This window comes from Curcuma longa, chromosome 3 (assembly GCF_044706935.1).
Source record: "Curcuma longa cultivar G26 ecotype Majalengka, Jawa Barat chromosome 3, ITB_CL_G26_1.1, whole genome shotgun sequence".
Lineage (NCBI taxonomy): Eukaryota > Viridiplantae > Streptophyta > Magnoliopsida > Zingiberales > Zingiberaceae > Curcuma > Curcuma longa.
In genome coordinates, this window is record NC_133863.1 from 4625642 (window position 1) to 4641547 (window position 15906).

Here is a 15906-nt window from a genome sequence, read left to right on the forward strand (position 1 = left end):
AATACAACCAGAAGATAGGGAAATTACAGTAAAAAATACTAAATATTGAAGGATTCAATATGTTATAGATAGTTTTGTTAAGGCAAGTAGCCAGATGCTGGATTAGATCCTTAGTTGATATCAAGCGCCCCTGTGTTCGAGCGAGTTTGGATCTTCTTAGTTCTTGGTACTTTGGCTTCTTCCATTATTTCATCAACTCAGGAAATTATCAGCACGCATAGATATCATTGAATTGCTGCAAGAGCAGGTTAAAGTTCAAGATGCGGACTTCAAAAAGACTATTGTTTCACGCATCACATCTTTAAAGAAAAGCTGTTCAAAAAACATAGTGCTCCAAGAATGCTACTGTATGTAAGCATGAACAGAATACACAAGGTCTTATTGCTCGAGAACCAAAAAAACATACAAAATATTGACAGAATAAGGTTGTTTTGATGAACTATGCCATCTCTATTGTTGATAATTGTCACCATAAAAATTGGCGTGGCTTGCTCTTCAATTCTGTAAATCATTATACAAGTGACAACCAAGGAAACTGGACGACATTTTAACTCATGCCACCATGAAAATGAATTAACCCATGAGCTTGTATCTTTTTTCTTGAACACCGGTGACACCCATCTGTATCTCAATTATTGTATGAAATGGTACCTACATGAGTAGAAAGAAACCTAGTCTTAAGATTTATGAATTGTTCTATCAATACTAGAATAATACTGCATCTATTGTGCTGAAACATTGTACTGACTAACCTCAATGAGAGGAATTTCGTTCAAAGGCCTGTCAGCAAAATATGCATACAATGCTCTCAACACTGCCTATAAGACTAGGACAAATTGTTATGTATTTCTCAGAGTTAAAAATTCATAAAAGTAAGCATTCAGACAGTACCTGGTGAGAAATGACGACAACAGGAGCACGCTGCCGTTCGAGCTCAATAATTACAGGCTCTAACCTGAAAGTATAAACATATTGAGTAGCCACGAGGCATTTGTAAATTGAAGTCTAACTGGAAGCACAAATATAATCAATTGAATCAAATCATTTGAAAAGACCTTTGGATGACATCCAAGTATGATTCTCCGCGAGGGTATCGATATCTAAGCTTGTCCTTCTTACGTGATCTAAGATGAAATTAAGATCAAATGCATGAAATGGCAAAATAACCAAAAGAAGTAATCAGTGACTCAACTGGTATTCTAGAAAGTGCAAAGAAATTGTCTCTGAAAGCATTCAGAGAAAATATTGTGAAAAATTCATTTTAAAGCATACAACTACACCAAGAAATTCCATTCTATGAAGTAACATGAGTATCTCAAAGAAGAAATATTGCTATCTCGAATTAAATTGTAGTTACTGAGATTTGACTCTACTTTCTGATCTCAATTAAAGAACTTTTTCCCGTCACCTAGCTCCTATAAGCATTAAAGAAAGGAGTCGTGGTTCATCAGCATCAATAAATAAGAGTTGAGAGTCTTCCAACAAAGAGCAAAAGGAATACAAGGTGAGAGTCAATTTATGCAACTCACAGCATCCTCGTGAAAACATCACTCTCTGAGTTTATCATAGAATGCAAGCAAAGATGCCTAAACTCATGGAAGATCATATATTAGACTTTCTGGGAATAAACTCCAGGCAGTTAGCCAACCTCTCACTAATTTTTTGACTTCTTTCCCCTTCAAGGAAACTTATATATTGCTTCATCCAGACAAAAGAAGGTAAAACCTAGTCCTTTCCATTAAAGTAAACAATAAAAATATACTTAATTTCCCATGTTAAAATACTTGGCTTGTGCAGGACTATTCTGAGAGAAGATTTGCCAAGAGATGTATTAGTTTCTTAGACATGAGATAGAGCAAGAACTTCTCAAATCAACACCAAAACCATCCCTATCGAAGCAACTTATCTAAAACGAATAAACTAATACATAGCATTTTTTGCATACTCATATTCCTCAGGCATGTTTTTCTTTATTTCTTCGTAAGTCATTCCATCACATACTCCAGCATTTATCTCTTCAAGAGCACGCCATTGAATCTATCAGTATTAATCATGGCATTAAAATGACAAAATTCAACTGATCAAAAATGAAAGAGTACACATTATATTATCAAAATTGAAATCTAAGTGCCAATAGACCATACCTTTGGAAAACCAACAATCTGACTTGCAGTTAAAATGGTTCTTTGGAGTGTGCTAGTCCATATCTGAGATAATCAATGAAAAGTAAAACTGGTATGAGAAATAAAACTACAGTAGCCCCAATACGAATACAAGTTACAAGCTAAGTGATGTGATGAATCATTTAACTAGCTAGTGTGAAAAACTATAATACACAATACAAATACATATTGACAAGATCCTAGAAAGAAATGCTGACATGATAATAAATCTCAGAACTAAAGCATAAGGTGTTGCTCAGTGATCCATGCAACATAGATGAAGTATGATAGTATATATTTTTTTAAGCTTCATCTCTTTTCCACTATTTTTACCTTTTCCTTTTAATAATTTCTTTTCCACTTCTTTTTTTCTTCTTTTTCGATCTTCATAATTATCTCATTGTTTTTTATTTTATTTTATTTTCTACGTATGGAAATTCCTTTCAACTATCGAAAGAGGGGATGAGTCGTGGATGAGAGTGGCAGTGAAGCTTAAGGATGTTGGAGAACAAGAGGGGTAAACCAGTATGAAACATGAACTACCAAGTGTCAACTCTAATATCAATTGACGCAAACTAAAATTGAACTCTCTGATCACTTAGAAAACATCATGAATTGATAAGCAAACGGTAATAAGTATTTCATACAAAAAAAAAAATCTTTGTGACACAAAATCAAAAAGGATTTTTTTTTATTAACTGAAATTTTCTCCGTACATGGGATCCTAGCCCTTCTTTATAGATAGATTTATTCTTTGTAAAATAATGAATTAATTTATTCCAATAAAAATTTTAATTGACTTTAATTTAAAAACCTAAACAACTTTTTAAAATTCCCCAACTATTTTTTAGAAATATAATAAACTGTAAAAAAAAAAAACTTAGACAGCTTTAAAATTTTTAACAATTTTAGTCCTAACTGTGCTACAACGTTGAATAATTTTAGTAAATAGGCCTATGCAAGCAGAATTTATTTCACCTAAATCAACTTTACTGATATATATAATTGTGGTAAATTCTATTACTCGTAATACAGAAGCTAACTAGAAAACAACCTGAAGTGTTTTACAGGACTTAAAATATTAGACAAGAATGATAGAAGAAACATGAATGTTTATTAATAATGCAAAAGAAAATGAGTTCTTACAGAGGCTGTCTTCTCAGATTTCAGTCTCTTCTCGACAAAGTTTGCAAGTTTCTTCGCATAAAGTTCCCCAGCTTCACTGCCCCCAAATTGAAAGATGTCAAACTCTTATGCACATGGATAATTGGAGTTAATTTCTAAGAGATCAAGTATAGAAAGAATGTGAAGCAATTATCCTGAATCGTGCAGGCTGACACTACAGTTCATTTGACAAATTTTCCCTAGTGAATTGAGAAAAGACTAGATGCATGGTTGGGCAGTCTTGATAGTTGGACATTTGACAAACTACAAAATGACCTTAGGCATTGCAAAAAGTAGGATAAATTTTTAATGCAATGGTTACTATCAAGGCTATGATGATATAATTATGTGAATTTAACTATTGTTATTTCCTTGTACATAAATAATGAGATACAAACAACTCCATCTTTCACCAGAAAAGGGCATTTTGAGATTAAGTCAACTTAAGACGAAGCCACTTTAAAGAAGACAATTATCTAAGATGTATGGGTTCATAAAACGAAAGACACTTTAAGATTGTGTCAACTTAAGACGAAATAATTACAATGTCTCTTGCAAAGATGAAGATATCTAACCTCAAAACTGCATCACCTCCAATTCTTCCTCTAACATTGTTTCGACTTTCACCGTGCCGAGTGAGCAGAATAGGACGGGGTGTTAGATGAGTGTTTACCTGCAATGTCAATCCAAATAGCATGAATACCAAATGTTTTTGCCAAAGAATCTATTTCTCGTATATCTAACCAATTGTTACGAGAAACAATAGTTTCTTTCTAAAACACATATGATCCTCCATTTATCAGATAAATTGCCAATATCTCTCAACAATCATCGATTCCTCTGATGGATGAGAGAAGAATGTGCCTCCAATCTCATAACCAGGACAATAAACAATTCAGTGATGAACATTTTCCAAATTTACAGAAATCAATGTTTTTCTACTAATTCTAAGTTAGATAGCCATTAATAAACAGTTTCATCAACTCAAAGTTAGAAAATGTAATCATTGCAAACATATCAAAGGGCTTCATGTAGGATGAAAGAGTAGAAAACTTTGTTTTTTCTATGGATGCATTTTAGTAAAACTGCAGACTAGAATATAACATGAGGGAGCAGAAAATTTAAAAGTTCTAGAAGATTGTCTTTGAAATGTGTACCAAGAAGAAGACTATTCTTCCAGGTAGATAACCGCTGATATTGTTAACCTGAATAGAACAGTGAAGTCATGGGTAAGGGAAGAAATCATCAAAAACTTAAACAAACCTTTAGAAAGTGCAAAAAAGAAAACATTGATAATTAATACTGAGGAAGCACATTCAGCATGCATGCACATTCAGCATGCAATTAGCAGACATGACAAAATGCTAACAAGTGCACTATTCACCAAATATCAATGTCATTACAAAGGTCTAAAGTAATAATTTGTTAGGTAGCAAGAAGCAGATTCTGGAACTTGTTAAATGTAACCGAGGCATTAAGACAGCAACAATAGAGTTCAAGTGCCTTGAGGTAAGGGTTTCAAATGCCTAACATGTAGGGTTAATATAACCAATATTCACCAGTTGACAAGGAACCATCACACAAACTACCCATTTTCTGATGTCCATGTGGCTAGAATGCATAATTCTTTCATGAGGTGTGTATAACTCACACCAAGCAGTACAAACCTACAACCAACCTTCAATTCTGCTCATCCTACAAACAACATTCCTCTCAGCCTGCTTCCCCTTTAACTGCTCAACGCTCTCTCCCAAGTTTTAAATTTCAAATTTTGCTATATTTCTCATCTTAATTCTTCTATGACACCAAACTTAATGGAGAAGAACTGCCACAATTGTGCAAATCCCTAGCATAGATGCACATGGATTGTAGGCCAATAAGCAAATAAATAGGTTCATAAGCTCAGATGGATGTGTTATTATTAATATGGCTAGTGGTTAGGCCTGGTAAGATAATGAGTAAATTCTCATCTCTAAGCAGATTGACTAAGATTTTGACTTTCTTGGTAAATCTCAATAGTTGTTTGTGGATCTTGATCTGGGTCAGCCAATTATGCATATAGTGGTTGATGGTAAAAATCTTTGGAAGGAGCATATATTACTTTGTGTTTTTGTGCTCTCAGTGAAAGTTGTAACAAATGGAATGTGATACTTCAGAAAAGCCATAACATCCTCATATGCAACGTAATTGGTGGAGGGCACTTCAGTTTATCTTTATGGTATGAGCAACTAATACATGAACCAGCATGAGCCTTGGAGCCTTTACATGCATGACCATGAAATGGCAAGTGCCAATTGCCATGGCACCTTGCTACTCAAAGATCTGCTGAATTCCAACTTTCCAAGCATAGATAAGGGGGCATGCATATGCGTCAAAGCCTATCAGACATTGATGTGATGTGTCTTCTGGAAAAACAGTCCCTTAAAGGAATGAAGCTCAGGTAAGGGAAATAATTCTGCATTCAACTATTAAGATAAAGAAGAAATGAACTTACTTGTATCTGCCCTCCTTGTCCATTGGCCATGTCAATCATTTTGATATAAGAACCCTCTTCCACCGGCTCATATACCTAGAAAGGAACATATATTTTTCATGAGCAACTGAATGTACACATGATAATATATGCACGTAGAACAATTGAGTTCTGTTTAAAACCTTTTCATAATTGTCTAAGCGTTCTTTAAAATCTCTCATTCCAGCTTCGAAGTCTGTTCTGTAGGATAATCACTGTGATTCTCATCATGGCTTATGGACATAAGGTTACGTAAAGTTACAAAACATACTACTTACTCTTCTGCATAATCAGGACTTTGTTGAATTTTCAACCGTATATTGCTTTCTATTATGCGCTTATCATTGCATATTGTTTCCAGAAATATGATCTACAAAGTCAGATAAGCATCCAGTAAAAAAGGAACAAAAAGAACAGACAGTTTGAGGCAATTAACAAGTCAATGTGAAACAGTAAGGGAAGTTAGGAACAAAATTTACATTTTTCCATTTCAAGAGTGCATGTGATCAATCAAATGAGGGGCCAAGAAGTTTCAAGTTTTATACCATCATGATAGTTACAAATGCACTCTCATGACAGTTAAAAGGACAGTCTGGTGAATGAAGCTCCCACCAATGTGGGGGTCCCGAAGAAGAGTCTATTGTACGTATCCTTACCCTGCTTTACAAGAGGTTGTTTCCGAGACTTGAACTCATGACCTCCAGGTCACACGGCAGCAACTTTACCGTTGTGCCAAGGCTCCCCTTTCACTCTCATAACAGTTACTTTCTGAAATCCAGTGAATCAGAAATAACTTAAGTTGGATATTAACCAACTAAATTGATTCTTCATTTTAAAAGTAGGCATATTTAAGAAAAAATGCCAAATATGCAACTGAATCTGGTACTTGTAAGTACCTTGCATTTTCCTGCAGCCATTTTCATGAGCATATTCCTACGTTTTCTGCTGCTATTTGTGGCATCAAAAATACCAACCTATGAAGCACCAGAAAGAGAATGAATTATGGCATTGCCTCTTTTATCACAACAATGATTAGAATTTTACCTGACCTCCTTCCTGCATCCACGCTATCATATCATCCATAGCCAAAGCTGCAACCTAAATATTGAAGATGAGTATAATAAGAGTGTGCTCCAAATAATTTTTGTCCAGAAAAATGCTGAGCAAAATACTTTCTAAAATATGTTTTAGAAGGAAAACCATATGATAGAAGTAGAAAACTAGAAATACAACTGAAAACTATGTATAGACATAAGATATTTATTGTTAGGCATCCCCAAATGTAGCTGGAACCTATGAAAGAAACCCGAATGAGACAAACTGACATAGATTTAGCACTTGTGTGACTCATAGTCAAAAGCAAATAAACAGCAACTGTAATGTAATGCTTATTCCTAACCTCATTTCGTGCTTCCATACCTTCTGGATTGTCCCCACGAAAAAAATCAGCTGACTGCATAACGAAATTTGATTTACTAAGCATTGAAAAAAAAAAGAAGAAAATTGAGTATTTGACGAATGCAGAAATATGGAAGAACATTGCAATCTATGTATGTGAGAAAGATAATGGATTTAAACATCAAAATAAGGTGTTTATAAATTCTATTTCAATGTATGTAAAATAAAACCCTACATGTGCTTTTAGTCTATGCAATAAATGACTCAATCAACAACAACAACAACCAAGCCTTATCCCACTAGGGGGGTCAGCTAAATGGCTCAATCAACACTTATCATAAAAGAAAAAACAACAACTCATTACTATACCTGATTTGTCCCAAGCTTAAGACGACGATACTGTTAGTCAATGCACATGCAAAAGAAAAGCAGGTTAATGTTTACTGGATGAAATCAGGTAACAAAACTTCAGTTTAACCAATTTGATCATTTCACAAAGGAAAAACCAAGAAAATTGAATCTTTACCTTCCCAATATTAAAATGTTTTGTTTCATGGCCTAACCATCTTAAATACCTAGTAAGCTTGGCTGCTGTGAAGGTCTTTCCACGGGCTGGCAAACCAACCTACAAGATCACAAGACAATAATGTAGAACAAAGAAGCAGAAAAAATCCAAAGAAATGTATCATTCTGTTACCAGGACAATGGCCAACCTACTATCCTCCTCTGATCCAAGCATCTGATCAGCTATAGCTGCAGCTGCAACTGCTCCAGCAGCTGCTGGCATTCCCTTCTAATAACCAATGAAAAATAATAAGAATCAATAGATGGATAATAATAAGAGCTTCTCAACTAGAGACAAAAACTGATATGAGTATGTCATATGTAAGCACTGTCAGATGTCATACTTCTAGAAATCCATAAAAAAAATAATAACCTATCTAATATGTAATTTTCTACAACTTGAAGGTGTACCATATAGTAATCCAACTCTGAATTGAGTGACACCAAAATGCCAATGCCCTTATCAGATATTTTTCCTTTTTTTCAAAAATTGGTCCAGCCTCTACCCACCCCCAATAGAAACTCTGTCAGATGGCATAGCCAAAGAAATCCAATAAAACAAGCCATCTATGTGACTTTCTACTATTTAAATGTACTTTATTACAATCCAACTTTGAATTTGGTCGTGTCCACATGGAAGTGAAACAAGCTTATGTATTTAGGTACCCAGTTCAGCAATTTGGTTTACCATTACCAAAACTCACATCTTGAAGTACAAGCAAATTTGTTGAAAACAAAACAATATTTTGCAGCAAAAAAGTATGTGATCGGTATTAGCAATGAGCACACTAACTAGAGAAACCAATAGATCAACTAATATTGAAAGAAATTAATCACAAATGCAGAATGCCAACATTGATTTTCACCAATAAACAAAAGAATTCTTTCTGCTTGAATAAACCTTTGTTTCACTGTCCAATTTGAGATCAAATGTCAATGTGCCTCCGCTAGCTGATTTAACAAGTCTAGGAGAGCCAACACCCCTATCGACAAAGAGTCCTTTCTGACCATCTTGCTTTGGCACTGGTGAGAATGTGCCAACTGACTTAGACTCTACCATACCAGGAACTGGAAGAAGTTCAGGAGGATCTGAGATAAAAGTATCCATGTCCTGAGAAAAAAAATAAAAGAAAATAATAGAAGGAATGTGAGTTTATCGATCAAATTAGTAGTAGTCACTGGAAATAAGGTCAACTATATCAGAATAACAAACATTCAAGCAGACAGAAATAAAACAAAATTTAGAAAGATCAAACATAAGGAAAAGATTGATGTCAAGGGAAAACAAATTGATAAATTCTGTAATAAACTGGTATCTAGATAACTGAAACTGAACAGGATTTCAGTATCACATAAAAAACATTTCACTCCTGCCTTTACAAGAAAGGCAGTGCAAGCAATGGCGTGAACATATATATTCAGGCCAGAAAATGTCTTTATGTTCCTAATGAAAGGATATCTCATTCTCAGAACTACAAAAGGGTTGCAAGTCCGTACCTCATGATGGTTAGAGTAGTCACCAGCTTTATTTGAGCCATATGAATCACCAGTTGAGGCATCATATTTGGAGAAATTCCTATTAGATAATGATCTTGGTGTCTCTGTCAAGTTAGCTGCATAAACAGCATCAACAATGGAAGAGGGTGCTGGAACAACATAATGTTCTAAATCAAGCTCCAAAGTGGGCGTTGAGCCATTCTGGTAGGAAGAATGGATGAGCGTGAAATTGCAGCAAGCATACAAAAAATGCTAATTGGTAGTAATCAAGGGAGACAAGGCTGAGAATATCAATATGAAACTTGAGAGAGGAGATATCTAGTACATAACATATATCACCATAAATTATTATATCTAAAATGAGTAAATTCAAGCAGAAATCTATAAACTTCCAATTATTGAATTTGCAGTTGCTTTTTACCATCTGTAAGTACTATGTATCACACTAGAGTATCGATATGCAACATATGAAAAATTACTATCCAGGCTATTTCAAATGTAAAACACTACCAAAAGCCCAAGTCTGGAGAAATCTATATGAAAATTGTTACACGCAGTTGTCAAAGGCAGACCATTCTGAATGCTTCACAAACCAACATTAGCATTCTGTAAGACCTCCATGAACTAGTATTAACACCCTTTAATACCTCCAAAAAAAACAGCATTATCTAAACTGATAGATAACAGAATTGTTATTTAAGGTTATATTACGTTATACAATAATGCAACAGTCACACATATCAAATCATTATGACCTGAGGTAATAAAAGGACGAAAGGTAATGAAGATCCACATATATCTAAGCTGGCAGTAGATAAGCGATAAAAACGCCGTTACTTTCAAAAGTACCTCCACACCCCTCTCAGGCGCCACATTGATACTGACATCCGGAATCCCTCGAACTCTCGATGGTTCGATATTTTCCTGATAAGCTCTCCAGCTTGCTGCAAGATCAAACGGGGACAAAATGTCGACCTTGATGAACACCCTAAACTCGAGCACCTCATCATCGCCAATCTTGAAAAGCGCCGGCCTCGAATCCCCCTCCTCCAACGCCCCTCCCGTGAGAAGCCGGCTCTGCCCCTCCTCCACCACGCACGGCCCCGTGTTGTTCTTGGGCTTCAACAAGAACTTGAAATCTAGCGTCTCTACAAAACACCAACAGCCAGACCGCTACAATCCAGGACATAGAGCTACAATCTTGCGTCGGATAATCTAGGTTCAAGAAACAAAATCATACCGTGATCGGGAGGCACGACGAAGCTGAGTTCCCACATCGAGGCCGATTCCCGCGCCATCGAGAGCTGTGGAAAATATAATCGTCGAACAACGGGAACTGTCATAAACCCATCGAAGAAGAGGAGATGTGACAGAAAATGGACATCAAGGTAAGAAAACATACTGCTTTGGCAGCGTCCCAGGATCCAGTGATGGGGACGGAGCCGTAGACGTGCGGGACGAGGTCGCCTCGAACCTTGAAGTTCTCCATCTTGAGGGCGACGTAGAGCTGCCCCTCCCGGCCGCCGTGCGAGCAGTCGGAGTTCTTGGAGGCTCCAGTGCCCATGGAGGGAAGCGAGGTTTGGGTGGTGGAGATTAGGATACGGCAACACGAGCGAGGAAGAGATGGAGCGGATGCGATAGTGGAAGCGACGAGACGAGGAGGGGACACGAGAGTACCGTTTAATTATACAAATCGAAGCCTCATTTAAAACCGAACAAAAATGGGCCGGGCCTTTATCAGATATAACCCAGGCTCAGGCTCATTTAGGCCGGCCCAAGGAAGTGATAGAGTGGGGATGGAGCCCTACACGTGGCAATTGATGCCTTGGACGGCTCGCGATCACAGCCGTGAATCAATACCCTCGTGTAATAATAATGTCCAGAAAAAAGTTGGCACATGAACGTGTCACAAATAGCGTTTGTTGTGGTATCGAAAATGCGTTTCTTTCACATAAAGTTGTTAAACGGTTTGAATTTTTTCAGTGTGAGATTCGTGTTTCTGTAAAAAGTGGAATTCGTCACTTTAACGGTCTCATATGATCGGTCCTATGATAATTTATGAAGAGATAAATTGAGAAATTACAGTTGATCACAATGCAGAAAAATATTACCTAACTCTGTTATATCGTAATCAACTCAGCTATGCTCCGCTATATCCGGGAGCGTGTTTCGCTAGCTTGCAGCCCAAAAAGTGGAGCAATGTAGACCAATTAAACCAAAATCATGTTTCATAATAATAATTATTATATTATTATTATTATTTCTATTTAATTTAAAAAAAAAGTGGCGTGAGGACTGCGCCGCATCGTGATTAGCATTGAACGGCGCCTCTGGTTTTTCACTTTTTTTTGCCCGACAAGAAATAATTATTTATTTTGATTAATAAATTAAATGTTTTTTTATCCTGCTATAAATACTCTCTTCGTCCCGCATTAAGAGCACACACAACTCGAAGGCGGAAAAAAAAAAGTTTTCTGAAGCCAAAAATTGGTGAATTTTTCAGTCATCCTTCTTGAGTCGACCTGTGGCGATGGATGCTAAGATTGGGTCTGTCGACGCGGCGGCGGAGCCGACAGCGAACAGCGTGTTGGGCAGCCCTCCGGCGGCGCGCTGCGATCACATCGCGCCCTCGGCTCCGCTGGCGGAGCCGGAGGCCAATTTAGGCCGCCACCTCGCGCGTCGCCTCGTGCAGGTGGGTGTCCACGACGTGTTCGCCGTCCCCGGCGACTTCAACCTCACCCTCCTTGACCACCTCATCGCCGAACCCGACCTCCGCCTCGTCGGCTGCTGCAACGAGCTCAACGCCGGGTACGCCGCCGACGGCTACGCTCGCGCTCGAGGTGTCGGAGCGTGCGTAGTCACTTTCACCGTAGGCGGCCTCAGCGCGATCAACGCCATTGCCGGCGCCTACAGCGACAACCTCCCAGTAATCTGCATCGTCGGAGGCCCCAATTCCAACGACTACGGCACCAACCGCATTCTCCACCACACCATCGGCCTCCCCGATTTCTCGCAGGAACTCCGCTGCTTCCAGACCGTCACTTGCTACCAGGTAATAATCTGAATCTTTACCTGTTCTTTTTTTGAAAGATTGAATCTTTAGCTCTTCTCGAGGCTGATCAAATTGAAATCTTGTGGCCACTCCAATGTGTTCGGACTACAGGCGGTGGTGAACAACCTCGAGGACGCTCACGAACTCATCGACACCGCCATCTCCACCGCGCTCAAGGAGAGCAAGCCCGTGTATATCAGCATCAGTTGCAACCTCGCCGCTGTTCCTCATCCCACATTTAGCCGCGAGCCCGTCCCCTTTTCTATCGCCCCCAAGTAAGTAAACATCTTGTTAATTACAGACGCAGAGCATTGCCCACCATCTCTTCGGCATAAGTTCAGCGTGTAATGTTTTGTTCTATGGACGGCAGGTTGAGCAACCAGATGGGTCTGGCGGCGGCGGTGGAGGCGACGGCGGAGTTCCTGAACAAGGCGGTGAAACCGGTGATTGTCGGCGGGCCCAATATCCGCGTCGCGAAGGCCGGGAACGCCTTCATGGAGTTGGCGGACACGTGCGGCTACCCAATCGCCGTGATGCCGTCGGCGAAGGGGCTGGTGCCGGAGCACCACCAGCGGTTCATCGGCACCTACTGGGGCCCCGTCAGCACGGCCTTCTGCGCCGAGATCGTGGAGTCCGCCGACGCATACATGCTCGTCGGCCCAATCTTCGACGACTTGACCTCCGTGGGCTACTCGATGCTTCTCAAGAAGGAGAAGGCCATCGTGGTGCAACCGGAGCGCGTGGTGGTGGCCAACGGTCCTGCCTTCGGCTGCGTGCTCATGAAGGACTTCCTCCGGATGCTCGCCAAGCGGCTCAAGAAGAACACCACCGCCTACGAGAACTACCGACGTATCTTCGTCGCGGACGCTAAACCGTTACAGTGCGCGCCAAAGGAGCCTCTGCGGGTGAACGTGCTGTTCCAGCACATACAAAAGATGCTCTCCGGCGAGACCGTCGTCATCGCCGAAGCCGGCGACTCCTGGTTTAACTGCCAAAAGATGAACCTCCCGGAAGGCTGCGGGTATGATTAAATTAATCAAACTCATGCTCAATCCAAATCCTTACCAATTACACACAGTTTCTGATAAGAATCTAAACATATATTGATTCTTGACTAGGTACGAGTTCCAGATGCAATACGCATCCATCGGTTGGTCGGTCGGTGCAACTCTGGGCTACGCTCAGGCCGCCAAGGGGACGAAGCGTGTCATCGCCTGCATCGGCGACGGAAGCTTTCAGGTACTTCCCAAAAGAAAGAGATAATCTTATTTCAGCCCTCGGACTGCTTGTCCAAAAAAAGGACACATTACTAGTTGCTAATGAATAGTCACAAGTTAATTACATGGAACTTGCAGATGACGGCGCAGGATGTGTCGACGATGCTGAGGTGCGGGCAGAACAGCATCATCTTCCTCATCAACAACGGAGGCTACACGATCGAAGTGGAGATCCACGACGGCCCGTACAATGTCATCAAGAACTGGGACTATGCTGCCCTGGTCGACGCCATCCACAACGGCGACGGCAAGTGTTGGACCACCAAGGTGAACTCGCTAGGTAGCTGCTACAGCTGCAAATTTAATTAATTAATTAAGATGAGCAACGTAACGTCGACAATAACACTGACCTGCAGCTCTGCTCTGCGAGTGCATGCAGGTGCGTTACGAGGAGGAGTTGAAGGAAGCGATCGCGGCGGCGATGGGGGAGAAGCAGGACTGCCTGTGCTTCATAGAGATCATCGTGCACAAGGACGACACCAGCAAAGAGCTGCTCGAGTGGGGCTCCAGGGTTGCCTCCGCCAACAGCAGGCCACCAAATTCCCAATATATAGATCTTCAGTAACGTTGCATGCTAATATATAATTAATAATCTTAATAAAGCGCTCAGAGTGTCTGCTCTGTGTACGTTCCTCATGAAATTTTCTTGTACTTGTTGATTTAGGGGCTTTTGGTTCAGGGTACAAACTATGTCCAAGTATGAGCTCTTCGCCTGTGCTTCACACTATATATTTATAATGGCCTTGGCCTTGTCTGATGTTCTTGACCCCCACTAGATATACAATTTTTTTGGCTGATTACCTTTGCCTAGTTGGGTTTAAACTAGTTTATTCGGATCTCATTCAAAAAACAGTTCATTGGAATTCATTTGATGAAGTTAACAAATCAAGTTTGATTTTGATTTCGAATTTGAAAATATTATCCAACCGAATTTGAATTTACGAACGTATTCATTAAGTGACTTATAGTTCATATTTATTAAGAAACTTGTTTATCTTTATATATATAATTAATATTATATGAATTATAAATATTATACGTTAACAAGTTAAACTAAAATAAGTTTTTTTTAATTTTTAAATATGTTATTTTTGAATTGAGTTTAAGTCGTTCGCTAATTATTTAATTTTATAAAAAGGGCAGTCCGGTGCACGAAGCTTCCGTCATGCGGGGTCCGGGGAAAGGATCCATTGTACGCAGCCTTATCTTGCCTTTGGCAAGTGGCTGTTTCCAGGATTTGAACCCGTGACCTCTAGGTCACATGGCAACAACCTACCAAATATAATATTTAATTTTATATTATATATATATATAATTTAAATTTATAAATTAAAATTTGAATGAAATAGAACTCAAATTTAGAAAAAAAGGAATCCAGCTGATCCTCTTATTGTTCGGTGTAGTTACACCCCTACCTCTACCCTACCAAATAACTATTTCATAGCAACTGGGTCCCATCTCTACAGACTGGCCACCTACACTGTACAAATAATTAACAAACTATAGGACAGGAAAAAATACCAGTACGTAATTCAAATGAATAGCCAGTTCTTCCCGTGAATTTTTATTTATTTATATTTGTGTGTGCATATATATATATATTAAAATTATGACAAAATGAAATAACCTAAATAATCTGATAATCAAGCATACTTAACTATAATTCTATAATATGTGGACACGCTCTTAAGATTGTGAAATTGAAAAATTCCACTTTATTAAATATTTCATGGAAACGTTTGTTGAATTTTATTGTGAAGTATTTCTTTACACGATTGATTATATTAAGAGCCCGAACCAAAATTTATGAATTAGCTCATATATATTTTATTGCAGTTGCATTTTATTAAATAATCTCTAATGGTGGGCCTTTGTTTTTTATTAAGTTGGTGTATGTATGTTGACTAATTTGAAGAACGATCGATCTGATCGTATGAAAATTTTCTACGAACCATAAGGATAAATTGAGAAGCATTTATTGTGGTCTATTCAAATAATTCGCTTTCTTTGACCCGCTATTTATTGGAGAGAAATTTCTCCGGTAGTACGTTGTAGTTGAGTCTTAAATCCAAAATTCCTAACAAATGTCCGAACACCTTAATTAGCCATATGCATTGTTATCCCAAGGGCTTTTTTTTAAAGCAATGTGTGCAAATCTAGAACAAAGGCGTAGTCAATGTGAGTTAGAAATTTCTTGTTGAAGACTAACAATTACAATGATCTATCCCTATTGGGATGAATTTTTTTAAGATTATCTAAGTCTATTGGCCAAAACAATAT

General features: G+C 38.6%; 2 protein-coding genes across 2 annotated transcripts; one reads left to right on the forward strand and one right to left on the reverse strand.

Annotated features, from left to right (window-relative positions):
- Nucleotides 1-298: 298 nt before the first annotated feature.
- On the reverse strand, nt 299-10861 carry LOC141822762 (6-phosphofructo-2-kinase/fructose-2,6-bisphosphatase-like). Its single transcript, XM_074710093.1, has 23 exons — nt 10700-10861; nt 10538-10601; nt 10147-10445; nt 9298-9498; nt 8702-8911; nt 7934-8029; nt 7763-7861; nt 7606-7635; nt 7238-7291; nt 6883-6936; nt 6735-6812; nt 6117-6208; nt 5982-6039; nt 5821-5895; nt 4484-4531; nt 3902-3999; nt 3309-3384; nt 2145-2207; nt 1946-2037; nt 1056-1124; nt 892-955; nt 753-818; nt 299-651 (listed from the first exon to the last, which is right to left on the reverse strand). The coding sequence occupies exons 1-23, from the start codon at nt 10859-10861 to the stop codon at nt 574-576; spliced, it is 2226 nt and encodes a 741-aa protein (XP_074566194.1). The 3' UTR covers nt 299-573.
- A 966-nt stretch (nt 10862-11827) lies between these two features.
- Nucleotides 11828-14191, forward strand: LOC141823097 (pyruvate decarboxylase 1-like). The gene is made up of 6 exons (XM_074710370.1): nt 11828-12349; nt 12461-12624; nt 12720-13370; nt 13468-13588; nt 13705-13893; nt 14006-14191. The coding sequence occupies exons 1-6, from the start codon at nt 11828-11830 to the stop codon at nt 14189-14191; spliced, it is 1833 nt and encodes a 610-aa protein (XP_074566471.1).
- Nucleotides 14192-15906: the final 1715 nt, after the last annotated feature.